The sequence below is a fragment of the Cyprinus carpio genome, unplaced genomic scaffold, assembly GCF_018340385.1.
Source record: "Cyprinus carpio isolate SPL01 unplaced genomic scaffold, ASM1834038v1 S000006590, whole genome shotgun sequence".
In the NCBI taxonomy this organism is placed as follows: domain Eukaryota; kingdom Metazoa; phylum Chordata; class Actinopteri; order Cypriniformes; family Cyprinidae; genus Cyprinus; species Cyprinus carpio.
The window spans coordinates 252298-270671 of record NW_024879241.1 but is presented as its reverse complement, the minus strand read 5'-3'; the positions used below and the strand labels follow the sequence as shown (position 1 = coordinate 270671).

The 18374-nt window shown below is 37.7% G+C and overlaps 1 protein-coding gene across 6 annotated transcripts in view; it reads right to left on the bottom strand.

The window, feature by feature from the left end:
* Positions 1–9471: 9471 nt before the first annotated feature.
* The window catches only part of LOC109058398 (ladderlectin-like), a 71505-nt gene continuing 62602 nt past the window's right edge, over positions 9472–18374 (bottom strand). For 2 of the 6 annotated variants that reach the window (XM_042754752.1, XM_042754751.1), the window contains 3 exons: positions 10935–11069; positions 10182–10293; positions 9472–9945 (listed from right to left, as the gene is read on the bottom strand). In XM_042754752.1, the coding sequence (XP_042610686.1) occupies positions 9881–9945; positions 10182–10293; positions 10935–11069 (312 nt within the window). In that variant the 3' untranslated portion in view covers positions 9472–9880. Of the gene's footprint in view, positions 9946–10181; positions 10294–10934; positions 11070–11164; positions 11248–11338; positions 11363–13099; positions 13130–13349; positions 13380–13543; positions 13634–14157; positions 14236–18374 lie in introns of those variants that run through there. The other 4 variants (XM_042754748.1, XM_042754749.1, XM_042754750.1 and 1 more) reach the window with 4 other exon arrangements.

Sequence of the window (18374 nt, the reverse complement as noted above, 5' to 3'; positions counted from 1 at the left end):
ACAGGGATTCTGGTGCTCATGTGTTTGAAGTTCAACATGATAATGAGCCCCCTCTGGAGCAAGAGGGGTCAGAGCTTGCACAAAGTGGAACTGCCCGGACCAGCCGCTCTTCTCTGGCCAAAATCTGGTAAGTCCACACAAGACACCCAGGGCCTCAAGCAATGGAGGATACAAGAAAGGCAGACATACACACAGAGAGGAAAGACATAGAATATCCAGAGACCCAGAGATCCTGGTTATCCAGAGATCGATCAAGGGACAGTCACAAACAGGGTAGTCAGAAGAAAAAGGAGTCCAAAGGTACTGAAGAAAGGGACAGTGATAATTTTAAGCAAATTAAAAAAATGCTTGATAAAGCCCTCCAAAACCTTAAGTCTGAGGAGAACACTTCCAAGAAGGAGAAGGACCCTCCTTCTATGCAATGACTAGTCCAGGACCCCTCCCACACCTAAAGTGTACTTCAGAGGGTGGGGGGAAGAGCCGGGAAGGGGAAAGTAGGGAACAGATTGTGAGGCCTAACCACTCAAATGTCAGCAGATCCAATCTCAGTCTCTGTCAATTCCTTGGTGACTTGACACAAAAAGGTAGGGCTAGAAGGATTTACAATTTTGTTTCCATTGAAGGTGTTTTAGTATGTGATGTGCTGCTAGACACTGGCTCAGAAATTTCTTTGGTGTCACCTGGACTGTTTAAAGAGCTTACCCAAGCAACCAGCTCGCTAGTTTATAAGCAACTACAAGTGAAATGTTGAATAACTCCCATGGTGGAGAAGAAACAGGAGTTGCGGCTAGCCAGTTGTCCCCTGACAATAAAGAGTGCTGGACTTTGCTCAGTTCCCCTTAGGCTTGGCCATAAACAGTTCAAGTACAACATGCTTGTGGTACCTGATCTGACCCCCTCAGTATACATCAGTTCTGGGCTCGTATTCATAAAACAATTTATCTTACCACTAAGAGTTCTCCAAAAAAGCAGTAAAAGTTTTTAGTTAAGAGCTTTTTTCTTAAAACCTATTCACAAAGCTGCTCAGACAAACTTTTACTAAGGAATAGAGAGAAGTCTTTATCTAAGAGTAAGGGTGGGGTTGACTTCGTTGCTATGGATGATGTCAGCATACTTACTAACTATGCACACAGTGATTGGCGCAATATTATGTTGCCATATTCAAATAAAGGTTTTAAAGTAAAAATGTTAATTGCCACATTCAAATAGAGATTTTAAAATGCAGGCTAAGTGTCACTAATTAAACAAGTTGACTATATACTGAGCTTATTGTTAGCCTCTTATATGTCAGAATCAGAAGAGCTTTATTATGAAGTATGTTTACACACACAAGGAATTTGACTTGACGACAGGAGCTTCCAGTATAGAAGAAAGTACAAACATAGTGCAGACATACATAGGAATAACACAGTAGGGATGTAATATAACACTAATATAAAAAAAGAAAGAAAAATTAAATAATTATACAGAAATAGAAGTATAAGAAAAAAATTTAATTGTTAAGATAATGAACAGGTATATTATTAGTGTGCAGATATGTTATTTACAAAGTGTGCAGTTTAATATAAATGTCAGATAACTATGTTAGTTATGATTGACGATGTATAATTATGAAGATGAATTGTTCAGGTTGAATAGAACCCGTGGAAAAAACTGTTCTTGTGTCTGGCTGTTCTGGTGGTCAGTGCTCTGTAGCGCCAACCAGAAGGCAACAGTTTGAAGAGAGATTGGGCTGGGTGTGAGGTGTCCAGGGTGATTTTTTTAACCCTTCTCCTCACTCTGGAGATGTAAAGATCTTGAAGGCTGGGCAGAGGGGCACCAATAATCCTTTCAGCAGTCCTGACTGTCCGCTGTAGTCTCTTGATGTCTGATTTTGTAGCAAAACCAAACCAGACAGTTATGGATGAACACAGGACAGACTCCAGTGGGGGGAGTGCAGGGGTTTCTCCTGAAGTCCACTATCATCTCCACAGTTTTGAGAGTGTTAGAGCTCCAGGTTGTTAAGACTGCACCAGAAAGCCAGCTGCTCAACCTCCTGTCTGTAAGCAGACTCGTCACTGTCCTTGATGAGGCCGATGACTTTAGTGTCGTCTACAAACTTCAGGAGCTTAACAGAGGGATCCTTTGAAGTGCATCCCTGGGGGGCGCCAGTGCTGATGGTGATAGTCCTGGATGTGAGTTTGCCCAGCCTCACTAGCTGATGCCTGTCTGTCAGGAAGCTGGTGATCCGCTGACAGATGGAGGTGGGCACAGAGAGCTGTATAAGTTTGTCTGAGAGAAGGTCAGGCATTATGGTATTGAAGGCCGAACTGAAGTCCACAGATAAGATACTTGCATAATTCCCATGTCTGTCGAGGTGTTGCAGGATGTAATGCAGTCCCATGTTGACTACATCATCCACAGAGCTGTTTACTCTGTAGGCAAACTGAAGAGGATCCAGCAAGGGTCCAGTGATTTCCTTCAGGTAGACCAGGACCAGTCTCTCAAGTGACTTCATGACTACAGATGTGAGAGCGACAGGTCTGTAGTCATTAAGTCCAGTGATTTTGGGCTTTTTGGGGACTGGAATGATGGTGGAGCGTTTGAAGCAGCAGGTAACTCCACACAGCTCCAATGATCTGTTGAAGATCTGTGTGAAGATGGGGGCCAGTTGGTCAGCACAGATTTTTAAACAGGCAGGTGAAACACCATCTGGGCCTGAAGCTTTTGTAGACTTCTGCTTCCTGAAGACTCAGTTCACATCCTCTACACAGACCTTAAGCGCAGGTTGAATGGTGGGGGAGGGAGGGAGGGGAATTGCAGGGGTGGTAAGTGAATGTGTGAAATGCAGATCAGAGCAGATGGGGGGTGGTAGACTACCCTTTACAAATCTGCAGTAAAACGCATTCAGATCGTCAGCAAGTTGTTGATTCTCCACAGACTGTGGGGGATGTGTCTTGTACATGGTGATGTTCCTCAGACCAGTCCATACTGATGCTGGATCGTTTGCTGACAGCTCTTTTCTCAACTTTTCCGAGTAGTTTTTTTAGCCACTCTGATCTCCTTTGTTAGTCTGTTCCTGGCCTGGTTATACAAGATCCCCACTTCTGTAAGCATCCTCTTTGGGGTGACAAAGCTAGTTGAGTTTTCCAGTAAACAATGGTTTATCATTATTAAATGATAAGAATGTCCTGGTAGGAATGCACATATCTTCACAAAAACTGATGTATGAAGTTACAGTCTCTGTAAGCTCGTCCAGATCAGTGGCTGCAGCTTCAAAAACACTCCAATCAGTGAGATCAAAAAAGCTTGTAAATCAGTCTCTGCTAGTCCATCTTTTTACAGTCCTTAAAACAGGTTTAGCCGATTTCAGTTTCTGCCTGTAGGTCGGTATAAGATGAACCAAACAGTGATCGGAGAGCCCCAAAGCTGCTCGTGGGATAGAGTGATATGCATCCTTTATTGCTGTGTAACAGTGATCCAATATATTACTGTCTCTGGTGGGACAAGTAATGTGCTGCTTGTATTTTGTCAGTTCATGGGAGAGATTTGATTTGTTAAAATCTCCAAGAATTATTAAAATAGAGTCTGGGTACCTTTGCTCCATTTCAGTTATTTGTTCAGCCAGCTGTTGCATTGCGGCACTCACGCACGCGTCCGGAGGCACATACACATTCACGAGAATGAAAGAGGAAAACTCCTGTGGCGAGTAGAAAGGTTTACAGTTTATGATGAGTGCCTCTAAGTTAGGACAGCATACCTTTTTCAGCATTGTTGCATCTGAACACAAACTTTCTTTGATGTAAAAACACAATCCACCACCTCTTGTTTTCCCCATTAACTCTGCGATTCAATCCGCTCAGAACAGCTGGTAGCCCGGCAGATGGAGCACATTGTCTGGAATGGCTTCAATCAGCCAGGTTTCATTGAAGCACAGTGCAGCAGAGTTTTAAAAGTCCTTATTGGTGTGGGTGAGGAGAAGTTCATCTGTTTTGTTAGGAAGGGAACGGACATTTGTGAGATGAATGCTTGGAAGCGCAGTCCGAAAGCTGCGCTTTACCAGGGTGCCGGTGAATTTCCCTCTTTTGCGTCTGTACGTGCGTTTCAATAACACAGCTGTACCTCTGACTAGAATGTCCAACAAAATGTATGTTTTGCATATGTATGCTTCTCATAAACAATTGGTCAATATGTATTAGGGCTGCCCTCGACTAAAGATTTTTCGGGTCGACTAGAAGTCATTAATTTTAAGCATTAGTCGACTATTAGTCGCACTTTTATGAATAAACCATATACATCATAATAATGAGCCTTTAATTGCCTACATAGCCTAATAAGCGCTCAAGCGCATGCAAAAAGGCCTTGCCACAGTGCACCGGCAAATATAATAATTATGAATTTGTTAGGGAAAAACAGCAAGTACACTGCATTAACGTTTTAATTTATTGTAACGTTGTAATTTATTGTTACACTAGTGCTTTCTGTTTTTGGTTTAAGAGATGAAGTCTGCGACAGTGACTCACCTCTGTAGCACCTGTATACATGTTTCATACGGATTACTTCACGAGTTCACACTTACATATAATAAACTGGGTAAAGGGTTATGCGTATTTCCCATGCTGTCCCCTTGGGACAAAACCCTTGGGAGATATCATCAGGAAACATGGTGTTAGCTTTCACTGTTATGCTGATGATACTCAGCTCTATATTTCTTCGCGTCCCGGCGAAACATACCAATTTGAAAAACTAACGGAATGCATAGTCGATATAAAAAACTGGATGACGTGTCATTTCCTTACTGTTAAATTCTGAAAAAAAAACAGAGGTATTAATTATAGGACCTAAAAACTCTGCATGTAATAACCTAGAACACTGTCTAAGACTCAGTTAGGAACCTAGGTGTGCTATTTGATAGCAATCTTTCCTTAGAAAGCCACGTTTCTAGCATCTGTAAAACTGCATTTTTCCATCTCAAAAATATATCTAAATTACGGCCTCTGCTCTCAATGTCAAATGCAGAAATGTTAATCCATGCATTATGCTTTATTGGGTGGTTGTTCTGCACGCTTAATAAACAAACTCCAGTTAGTTCAAAATGCAGCAGCTAGATTTCTTACTAGAACCAGGAAGTATGACCACATTAGCCCGGTCCTGTCAACACTGCACTGGCTCCCTATCAAACATCGTAAAGATTTTAAAATCTTGCTTATTACTTATAAAGCCCTGAATGGTTTAGCATCTCAGTATTTGAACGAATTGCTCTTGTTACATTATACTCCTCCACGTCTGCTGCGTTCTCAAAACTCTGGCAATTTGATAATACCTAGAATATCAAAGTCAACTCCGGGCGGCAGATCCTTTTCCTATTTAGCGCCTAAACCCTGGAATAACCTACCTAACATTGTTCGGGAGGCAGACACACTCTTGCAGTTTAAATCTAGATTAAAGGCCCATCTCTTTAACCTGGCTTACACATAACACACTAATATGCTTCTAATATCCAAATCCGTTAAAGGATTTTTAGGCTGCATTAATTAGGTAAACCGGAACCAGGAACACTTCCCATAACACCCGATGTACTTGCTACATCATTAGAAGAACGCTAATATTAGTCTGTTTCTCTCTTATTCCGAGGTCACCGTAGCCACCAGATCCAGTCTGTATCCAGATCAGAGGGTCACTGCAGTCACCCGGATCCAGTACGTGTCCAGCCCAAATGGTGGATCAGCAGCTAGAAAGGACCTCTACAGCCCTGAAAGTCAGCGGAGACAAGGACAACTAGAGCCCCAGAGACAGATCCCCTGTAAAGACCTTGTCTCAGACGACCACCAGGACAAGATGACAGGAAACAGATGATTCTTCTGCACAATCTGACTTTGCTGCAGCCTGGAATTGAACTGCTGGTCTCGTCTGGTCAGAGGAGAACTGGCCCCCCAACTGAGCCTGGTTTCTCCAAAAGTTTTTTCTCCATTCTGTCACCGATGGAGTTTTGGTTCCTTGCCGCTGTCGCCTCTGGCTTGCTTTGTTGGGGACACTTCATTTACAGCGATATCGTTGACTTGATTGCAAATTATTGCACAGATACTATTTAAACTGAACTGAGCTGCGTGATGACATCACTGAATTCAATGATGAACTGCCTTTAACTGTCATTTTGCATTATTGGCACACTGTTTTAATGTTGTTCAGTTGCTTTGACACAATCTGTTTTGTTTAAAGCGCTATATAAATAAAGGTGACTTGATTTGACTACAGTAATTACAATAACTATGTAATAACTAGGTACTAACCCTGAACCTACCCCTAAACCTAACCCTACCCACCTTGTATTACCAGAACTTTCTTAGATAAATACACTGTAAGTTCACTATAAGTACATGTAAGTACACATACTGTAAAATAAAGTGCAACCTGAATTTTGATTAACAAGCTAAGCTGAAGCCCGATAGAACAGACATCACGCACTAGCAAGAAACATCACCGAGCACACCTTCGTGGTGTTGAAGGTGCACTGGCATGTCATCTTCCTGAGGGCCTTGGTTCACTGTTTGCCCTGAAGTTGATTGGTGTCTTCTGCATCCTCCACAACATTTGCGTGATGGGAGGTGATCTCCTGGAGGAGGAGGAAAGCCATGGACAAGATGCCAGCGAGGATGACATGGAGAATGCACCAGTGGATGAGAGGGACTACAACAAGAGAGTTAATCTATCCAGATGTACATGCTCAGAAGAAATGTGACAGAAGTTAAAACATTAGACTAAAAATTGTTTAGTAAGATAGATATAAATAGATAGATATGTTAATATATTGATGTTAGTATGTTCTCCTGGATAATTCAAGTTTAACCATGACTGTAAATAATTGTATGTAATTGTAAGACACAAAATTTTATACTGTTTTTTGTGTTTTGATGTAAATATGTAGAATAGACTGTTGCGTTCAAGAATAAATTGCCTGGGTTGAATTAGAAACTGCTCATATTTTTTAGAATTTATTAACTAATTTTTCAAAAAGAGACAGATAACGGTCTGCTCTGGCTGCTGCTGCCCTTTCTCTCTCTTCCTCTCTCGCCACTGCTTGTCTCTCCTTCTTTTCTTCTCTCTCTGCTTGCTCTTTTAAAAACTCTAGAAGAGCCTGGCTGTCTTCTAGGCCTCTTCCTGGACTGCTGGCTGCTCCTGGGTTATTCAGAGGGGGTAGAAGCTGTTGTGCTGACCGAGCCACCTGTAATGGCAGTCAGGCTTGATGCAACAACCAGGGGCAGACTAATTAAGTGTTGCCCCTGGAGCGCAGCATCCATTGCAGTGTACCACTGCCAACGGTCCACCACCAGCCTCTACCCCTTTTCCTGTAGGTGGGTCCCTAAGCTCCTGAAAAAAAGTAAAAATTGAGGCCCAATGCCTCCATAATAACTTTCATATATGACCAGATAGTTTTTACACAAATCTTGGTAAGGCTCTTTCAGTAACAGAAAGCAGAAAAACAGGCAGATTATCTTGTATTTATCTTTCAAGTTGTTCCACTTTTTCTTGGCCTGTTTGGCCGTTATGGCCATACCAGAAGTGGAAACAAAGTGCCTAGGCAAAATAAAACTATAAAGATTGACATGACATGACAAACCTTCAGACATACAGGGAAAGATACAAGCACTCAAAATTAATACTCACTCCCATCCACTTTTGCAGGAGTTACGCCTCCAAATGAAAAGGCTTTCATTGGCTGCCCACCATTCTATAAGCGCCCGAGTTTCCTCAGCAGTCCCTTAATAGACGTTTTAATGAACAATAATATAATTATAAAATAATTCAGTACAAAAATGAAATAAAGACAAGCAAACAATTTGGTCAAAACTACAACACAGCACTCTAAAATAGTGTTTACGTTAAATAAAAGTAGTAAGGAAACTTTTTCCTCAGCCAAGATGATTTGTGAAGGAATTAAATACGAACTGAAGCTTATATTTAACCACTACAGTAACATTATAGGCAGCAGAATATTTTAGGCACGCCTGCCGAGGCAGGGCTGCCCTCAACAGGTGCACGAGCGCTGACTGCCCAGTGATCGCCAGGATCACAACTCCGAAATCATCTGAGTACATTTTTAAATGGGGGCTAACCTTATAATTTGACAGTAAAATTGAAGTTTAAACAACTATATTCTTGCCTCAAAAACTCTTGAAATTACATTTCGTAACACAACAACAATAGTTTTTTGAAAAGTATTATGTACATTTGTTAGTTTTCTCCTCTGCCATTACAGGACGTAATTTAGTTTTTCCTTAGACCGATCACATAGCGCTGGGCAAGGCTTGTTCTGCGTCGTAATGAGAATCCATTGCACATCAATCTTCTGCACCATCCAAGGCTGGGCTTTGAACTCAGGCCCTAAAGGAGAACACCCCCCCCCCCCCCCAGGACACAATTCTACAAAAGTTTTCAATCTTTCTCATAATATAAGTGACTACTGTGTAATTTAAACCAATTTACCAATCACACAAAGGCCTTTAAAATGATACCAAACATGAAGGGGAAAAAACAACAGGTTCACAAGATACATGATATGTGGGATATGCATATTCTTAATGAACTTTGAGAGGCAGAGATGGGCAGGGGGAGAGGGGGTCGTTAATGAGTGTTGGAGAGAGATGTTGTTTGCTCTCTTTGAAGTTTTCTTCTCCAGATAAGTTTTATTGTTTTATTGCATGGCGTCTGCAGGCAGACCCTTCTCATTTTGGACCCTTAGCTCCTGAATTGCCATTGACTTATTTCTCAATTTGATAACATGACAAACATGCTGAACAACATTAAACATTAAAAATGAATATAAAACATACATAAATACTGTATATACTCCTAAACCAGGTCTTTGTTTACAATGATGTTTTTGATTATATATATATATATATATATATATATATTATATATATATATATATTATATATATATATCATATATATATATATTTATTTATCAAATAGTAGGAGTGCTATTGAAGAGCCACTTTCCCAAAGACATTTTCCAAGATGAGGACATAAGGACTACAGTTTAACTGCAACCTGCAACTCATACATTCGAGAAATTCCCCAAGATGAAGGAAACAACATTCGAAGCTGCCATCTCATACCAGTCCATGCAACTCAAGCATTTCCTTAATGTGGACCAATCACCATCACAGGTTACTGTATAAAGAATTTTGTATTTGTATTGCTGCTGTTTTATATAAGTTTTGTAATTTCATGAAATAGACATTTTGACAAAAACCATCTTTCTTTGGCACACTCCTGATTGAATTATTTTACAGTTTGTTTTATAACAACTCGATTAGCAAATGTTTTTATTTATTTCCTATAATAACACAATGGCATGACAAAAGCAAAGCAGCTCTGATGCAGAATTTTATTTACGCGGATCCAAAGTTTACCGAAAATCTTCAGGAATTTCATTCATAAAATGCACATCCGATACGTGGAATGAGACAGAACCCCACAGAAACAATTAAATGCACTGCTTGATATTTATTGAGTTCTACTTGCACATTAGTAAAGAAATCAGAGAGAATTAGTTAAAGGAGCAGTTGACCAAAGAATGAAAAATTGATTACAAACTTCCAGCCTTTCACTTCACAAGACATTAAATGATGGACTGGAGTCGTGTGGATTATTGTGATGTCTTCATTATCAGCTGTTTGAGCTCTCATTCTGATGGCACCCATTCACTGCAGATGATCTCCATCAATAAGCAAATGATGTAGAGTTATATTTCTTCAGATCCGTTCTGATGAAGAACTAATCTTTATCTTAGATTGACTGAGGGTAAGCGATGTTTTAAATATTGTATTTTTTTGGTCAACTATTCCTTTAATGCAAGACATTCAGAATTTAACATGAAACTGAAATGCTGGTGTTTATTTCTTCACACACACAAAAGGCTTTTTATCATAACAGGGGTTGTCATTCCAGTTGTTCGAGGCTATAGCAGGAAGGGAAAAAATCTATTATTGTTACAGTATAAGTATTCTGATAAAATATAATGATTGTTAAGGTAATACAGCCAATTCTATCCCATTAGCATTTCATAAACATTAGGTGAAGTTAAAATGCAGTTCTACATTCGGCTGGTTATTTGAATTGAGGCTACTAAGGATTTACAAGACAAAAAAAATATAAAAATAGTAATGATATTTCATAAACATTTAAAACACTCACGTTGATAGTTCATCACAAGACAGTTCTCGTTTCCGTTGTAATTGTCAGGTTGGTTAGGAGCCCATATCTGTATATTCATATTTGATCCATCACTCCAGAGCCATGTTCCCTCCTGTGAACAGAACACCATAAATATCCTATTTATTTAAGTATTTGGCACTGTGATGAACACCACAGCAAAACCGCAAATCTGAATGGTTATTTAAATCTATTTAAATATGTTTTAGACAGTAGAGCAGCTGCTTTATTTATGGGGTTTCCAGGGTAACGGCTGCATTTTCTGCAGTTTAACACAATCTGCTGTCAGAGAGTGAATGTGCTTTCATTCAGCGCGTCTCTCACGTGTTCCCCCATGTACTTCTCATGTGTGCTTGTTTACATCAGAGCCCACACGCGTCTTTCAAGCAGCATACAGCGGGGTTGTACATTTGACCAGTTGATGGGAATAGTATTCTTAAAATGCATTCCAAATTCTGAATAAAGTATAATGTATAATTATTCACGGTATTTAGAAGTGCCCACGATAACAGTATCGCGCACAATCATTACAGTGATATATCGCATTACTGAATACACATGTCTAATATCAGCTGTATTCTAATCTTACTTTAATACTATGACATAACTCAAAAACAACTACAATACACAAAAGAAAAAGAATGGCCATTGACAAGGATGCTAAACAAATGTAATTAGTACAAAAAAAAAAAAAAAAACTAAAATAAAATAATTTATTAATTAAAACAAACTTACTGAAACAGCGTCATAGCCTCCTAACCAGGCCTCAGTTGAAGCTTGAGTGTGAGATTTAATCAGGTCCTGTATGAAGGTGTACTCCTCATTCCTGTGCACAGAGGCCAGGTTCCCATCATAGCCCAAACACTGTTTCTAAAGAGAGTAGGACATAAAAACTATTGTTAACTAACTGAAAATTTCAAGACTTAGAAATGAAGGAATCCCTGTGATAAGATGGCATCTCATACCTCTGCTTCAACCCAGGAATACAGCAAGTTAAAATAGCGGAAGCATCTACCATTATATGCAGACCATCCTCTTTCACAGGTTTCTGTAAGAAAGATAGGTGAGTATTATTGCTGCCTTAAACCTTTAGTGTTTTCATTTAGCTGAGATCAGATTGATATTGTATGTATACACACCGGATCCGAGCAGGGTCAAGGTCCCTGTTTAAAATTGTGTAAATAGCACAAAGAAATAAACAGAACAAAGATACAAGTTAAACAATGTTTAACCCTTAATCACTGTTAAATAAGGTAACGCTTAAGATGTTTGGGGTCAGATTGACCCCAAACTTTTAAAGAGCGATTGCATAAGGAAATATACATTTTTTATATGGAAAACCATATATCATTTGTTTTATTTACTTCTCAACTATACATTTATGCTGTGTTTTTGTGGAAATTTTGAAGTTTTTTTACCTATTTACTGCACAATTACATAACTAGGCCATAAACTGGCACATGAAATATGATTTTTTTAAAGAAATCACTTAAATGATGATCTTAATTAAATCTAAATAGTTTTTGGACATTGGTCTATGTGTTAGGGATAGAATACTGCCATCTGGAGGGTTAGTCGAAAAACTTTTTTTCTTCTAGTTAAGGAATTAAAGTGCAATGACCACATGTATCCAATAGAGGTCCATAGAGACTCATTCATTTTCACTTCATTTTTCTTGATGCTTCAACTTCTCCTCACAACTTTATGATATATATATTTTGTGAATATATATTTAAACATTTTGAAATACATAAAAAATCTGTATTTTTGTCAAAGTTAGAGTTTGTTGTTGTTGTCTGATATATTTTGAATTATCTACTTTTGCAAATTATTATACATACATTTGCAGAAAAATTACAAGTCACCACTATGACATGACTGTAATCACATACTATTTATTTCAGAAAATTATTTATCAACAATTATGGAACATGCTTGTTCCATGTTGCATATGTGACATTTTTCAGATTTATGCCCGTTTCGTTGATTTTATTTGCCAATTTCTATAAAAATGCTCTCTGTTGCAGTCACATACGTGTGTGTGTGTGTGTGTGTGTATGAGATGGAAAGCTCGTTTTCCCATTCATTTTCAATGTGGGGTCATTCTGACCCCAAACACCTTAAACGGTTTTTTTTTTTACACACCTTTAGAACAACCAAATCAAGCCCAGTTTTCTTGTGCATGTTAAGATAGATTATTTAGGAAAAGTCACAGAGTTTCATGCCCCTGAGATGAAGGTAACATTTTTAAAAAATTAAGGAAAAGTACAGTGGGGTCAGAATGACCCCAAACAGTGATTAATGTTTAAGTTTGTAATTGTCCAGGTACAGAGACCATATAATCAAATATAAAATAGCATTGCACAGTCTTCACTGTATAAATTAAAAAGAGTTGAATTCTTGTTAAAAGGACAAAGTAATTTAGTGAATGGCAGTGAGTGATTTTCTCTCATTAGATTTCTTGGATTAACATAAGGACATCACAGCAGCTGGTAAATTAGGTGCAGTCACTTTAAGAGACAATGCATCCGATTTCTTTCTCAACTGTTTGCATTCACTTAAGAGATAACCGACCGCCAAAACGGGTACAACAATATTTTATGCGTTTATCCGTTCAAGAGCAAGAAGAGACAAAACTCAATTTGGTGTTGAAGGGCTGAGACGTGGCTCTCTGTGTGCACAGAACACAGTTCACCGATGCTGGATTAAACTTTTCACCTCTTTTTGTGTTTGTATGTGTTTTTGTTCACTCAGGTGCAGATGGAGAGCTCAGTTCAGTGTTTGTGCGCTGTCCACAGCCGTGGGCCCCTAGAATCATCACCACCTTTCACCCCACCAGCGACGACCCTGCTTTTGTCACTACAACTAGACAGAACAGATGTAACACTAAAATATCTCACCATTGCTTGTGCCATTAAGAGGTGCTGCCTCTGAAATAATCAAAGAAAAAGAATGTATATGTATATATAAAAATGTAAATAATCAGATTACAAATTTATGTCCAAGACCCAAACTAGCAGTCAGTGGGATTTGAGATAAACTGCATAGACAGAAAACTGGGCCACATACACTTCACAACAATTACCTGAAGCATCCAGAGCAAAGAGCAGAACAAATGTAACACACTAAAAGACAGCATCAATATCTCACCATTGCTTGTGCCATTAAGAGGTGTTGTCTCTGAAATAACCAAAGAAAAAGAGCAGAACATGTATATATGTATATATTAAAAATTTTAATAATCAGATTACAATTTTATGTCCAAGTCCAAACTAGCAGTCAGTGGGATTTGAGCTAAACTGCATAAATAGAAAACTGGGCCACATACACTTCACAACAATTACCTGAAGCATCCAGAGCAAAGAGCAGAAAGAAAGACAGACAAAGAGGCCAGACTGCCATTGTTCCTGAAATCAACCAGTACTACTGCACACCTGACAAAACAGGAAGACAGAACAGAATAAAACACATATATGCACATATACGTTTTTATTAATTATTAACCTGTTCTCACTGTCCACATTCCAATATTGCCAGCTGAATGAAGCTTGGCTAATTAGGACTGCAAGTCAGATGCAGATGTAAAGAAGTATATTGACCTGGCATCAGCACACTTAAGATCATTAAGCTAGTTTCTCAAAAATATCCACTGATGGTTTATTTTTTTACTTAAAAAAAAATTATGCATTTATAATTGGATTATGCATTTAGCCTGTTTTTTATATTGTAATCAGATAGCCTCACATTTCCAAACCAAGTCGAATTAAAAAGTCATAAAGTACAAAATAAAAAAACAAAAAAAAAAAAAATAATATATATATATATATATATTATATATATATATATATATATTATATATATATATATATATATATAAGCATTCCAAATGACCATTGACTCAAGCCATACTTTTATGAAACAGTAAATGTAAAGTTTTGAAACTGCTGAAAAACCTCACCTTCTATGAAGTCAGTCACGTCACAAGTACTCTGTAGCTCTCTGCAGAACAACGAAATGCTTGACTCTTCAAAACCTGATTATGACTCCCCTCTTTTTTTAATTTGGTTCATACACAGAGGAGACTGCTGTCTGATTGGTTCCTGTCTCCAAAACCCACAACGAATCCTTATCTTACACCTAATCCCACACAGAAAAACCAGGAGATTTATGATAAGAAATGAGATTTCAGCACCACACGTTACATAACCAAGTCAAGTAAATGTTTGTATTGATTTTAGGTTATTTTATAACATTGTGTTAATAATGACTCTCTAGTGTTGTGGATGTTGTCATATTTGACATTTAATTTGTTCACTGTCACTATGTTTATAGGCATTATTCACAGCTATAGCAGGAATGGAAAGGGGTTTTGTCTGTAATTATACATTGAGATCAGGAGAGAGATGAAGAACATGTGGTTTTAATTTTAATTTGTTCATTGTGGGCTCCGTGCGCTCATCAAAACTATTCATTAGTTCCTCAAATGTTCACTTCTGTACCTAATAGAATGGTGAGTTTTATTCTGTGGAAGAGAAAAAAAACAACTGAAATTCAGGATTCTATGTCTATTCTATATCTTGGATAGTTGTTTTTTTCTTATGCCTCCGTATAACTGGCCCACATACAACATAACATACTGATACAAAAAATAGTGATTGAGAAAAACATTTTAATTACACATTTTCAAGATTTATTACTGCATATTTAGAATGCTTACTAAGTCATTATTGCTTGCTCTTTCCCCATAACTCTCCCCACACCACTTGTGAAAATCTGACAAAAATTTTTTGTTTTTTACAACTTTTACAAAATATCTTCATGGAACATGATTCAAGGATTCAAAGCGTTAATTGTCTTATGCCCAGTGAGGAAAACAAGTTTCCCTGAGCAATGAAATTCTCACTTTGCTGTCCACAATGAATGCCAAGACAGTGCAAAAACTATATACACACATACATAATACAATGTAAGAAACATAATAATAAAAACTATGCTGCAGTAGTAAGAATATGTATATTTTTATATGATAGTATTATGTGGATTTTTTATATCTATATAAGTGAGTATAGAGTAGGAATATAGAATGTGAAAAATAGAGATATAGACTATGTATGATATTTATATATGCAAATGTACAGTATTAACAATAAAAAAACCCACTGTAGTGCAGTAATGTGCAAATTGAGTGCAACTAAATGATAACAATAGCAGCAGTAACAGTAACAGATTTGAGATGAGGCTACATGAGTAATCTTTAATGTAATTAATAATCTTTACTTCATATCCTAATGGTTTTTGGCATAAAAGAAAAATCAATAATTTTGACCCATACAATGTTTTTGTTTTGTTTTTTTGGCTATTGCTACAAATATACCCCAGCAACTTAAGACTGCTTTTGTGCTCCAGGGACACAAATTATCGATCTGCTATTTAAGCTGCTGCTTTTTCATCTGAGACTACATTTTAAAACGTATCTCCTCCAAGAGCTTTCAAGCTACAACCACCAAACTCGGGTTGGAATTCTTTTTTTTCTAACTGATCGTACTTACAATTTTCGTTAAACAGATGATCATAACTATGAATAGAGTTGACACTTTTGTACAATAAGACTTATAGTTTGTTTAAGCTGTCTGTCTAGCAAAGCTTAATGATTATCCTAGGACAACATGCTAAGTCATGCTAGCAAACATGCTAATCATGCTAAAAACCATAGATATGTAGAGTTAGATGCCCAAGATGGCGGACACGACTAAGTGTCTGGGAGCAGTCGAATGTGGCCATCACCTATACATATCTATGGTGAACAACATGTTAGCAGTGTGTTAAATCATGCTTAAAAACATGCTAATGACATGCTAACAACACATTAATTATGCTAGAAATAACATGATTAACAATATGCTGATAATGCTGAGAAAACAAGTGCTATCATGGTAACATTCCTAATCGTGTGCTACAACATGGTTTTTGTTATTCATGCTAACAATGTGTTTAAATCATGCTAGTTATCATGCTAACAACATCTAATCTAAAACTTTCAAACTTCAGCATTGGCAAACTGCTTCAAACTTTCACAAGGTTTTTTAAAACCAACTTTCAAAATTAATTTGTAAACTTGACTATCTAGTTAGGTTTAGCAATGTATTATGCACAAACATGAGCAATGGAATCAATGTATGTCTTCCTAGGTCAACATATTTTTGGAACAACATTTTAATCCAAAAATGTAGTCTTGACCATATCCTCCTCATACTTAATCGTAAGTAATACCTAAAATCAGAGGAAATTATAGATGACTGACCCTGATGTACAAGAACCAAACACTGATTGTGAGCCTAAATTTCACAAAAGCTATAAACTGGTTCTTCATATCTGATTGGTTAATCACAGTGTTGTTCCAGGGTCAACAAAGTTCTGCCGTATGTCTCATTTGGTCATTAGGAACATGCTAGAAATTTCACTTTACTGTACATCTGCATTGTCAATAACCTTGCATATATCATATTTATATTACATTTACATATTACATTTAGTCATTTAGCAGACAGTTTTATCCAAAGCGACTTACAAATGAGGACAATGGAAGCAATCAAAAACAACAAAAGAGCAAAGATATATAAGTGCTATAACAAGTCTCAGTTAGCTTAAACGCAGTACACCTAGCAAGGGATTTTAAATAATATAATAAATAAAAAGAAAACAGATAGAATAGAAAAAGAATAGAGCAAGCTAGTGTTAGAGATCTTTTTTTATAATTGTATAATAAATAAAAAGAAAATAGAATACAAAAAGATTAGATTTTTTTTTTCTATCTATCTAAACGTTCAAACTTCAGCATAGGCAACTGCTTCAAACTTTCAGACTTTCAGAAGGCTTTTTTATATCAACGTTCAAAGTTCATTTGGAAACTTGACTCATCTAGTTAGGTTTAGCAATGTTGAATCAATATTTGTACATGACCCAGTTTATCGCATTTATATCGAAATCCTCCTACTTTTTTCTTTGAAAAATTTAATCTATAATCTATTAATCTATTAGTTGCTTATTAGCATGTATATTACTAGAATATTAGCCATGTATTAGTGCTAATTAAGCACATATTAATGCCTTATTCTACATGACCTTATTCTACATCCCTAATCCTACCCAGTACCTAAACTTAACAACAATTTATTGAGAGAAAAGTCATAGTTATTAGTAATAAGCAACTAATAGATGTAACCATAAAGTAAAGTGTTACCAAAAATGTATATGATTGTGGTGCCTGCAAGGAGCTGCACATACTCCTTACCGATCCCAAAGAGCCCAATGTGAGGAGGTACTTGGGTGAAGAGGGTTGCTCTTGGGTGTTTAACTCTCCGCATACTCAACTCCATGCTTATGCAAACCAACCCTTCATGCCTCACTCATGAGGTGTTGTCTACTTTAATGGCAGAGATCACAGCAATTATTAATGCTAGGCCACTCGCACTTATTTCTTCAGACCCGGAGTCACCCTTTCTTCTTACTCCTGCTACACTTCTGACTCAGAAGATGTCTTACCCTCCTCCTCCGGGAACCTTTGACAGCACAGATCTTCATTGCCAGCAGTGGAGACAGGTGCAGCATCTGGCCAACACATTTTGGAGCAGATGGAGACGTGAGTACCTTCCTACGATGCAAAGCCGAAGCAAGTGGCAGGATGTACGACCTAACATTGAGAAAGGTGACCTGGTTCTGCTTAAGGATAACCAGGAGAAAAGGAATGAATGGCCCATGGCTCTGGTTACAAGGACATTCCCTGATGAAGATGGGAAGGTCAGGAAGATCGAACTCAAGGTCACAAGATCTGGGTCAGCGAGGACCTTCTTGAGACCTGTTTCTGAGACGATCCTTCTCAAGAGTGCTGAGGAATTAAACTGATTTAGTTTTCCCTTTTTATTCAGACTTAATAAGGTTATTCAGAGAGTGGTATTTAATTAATACCAGGCGGGGAGTGTCATGTTCTGTAAGAATACATTGCATTTAGTTTGTTTCTTTCTCCCCCTAGTGGTCATCTAGGAGTAATTCATTTGTGTTCATATATAATTCTTACATTGCTTTCATTGGTTGATTTTATCACATGATGCAGTCAGATCAGGAAATACATCAGTAGTTATATTCCATGCGGTCCACTTGCAGCTCTAGTCATCTAAT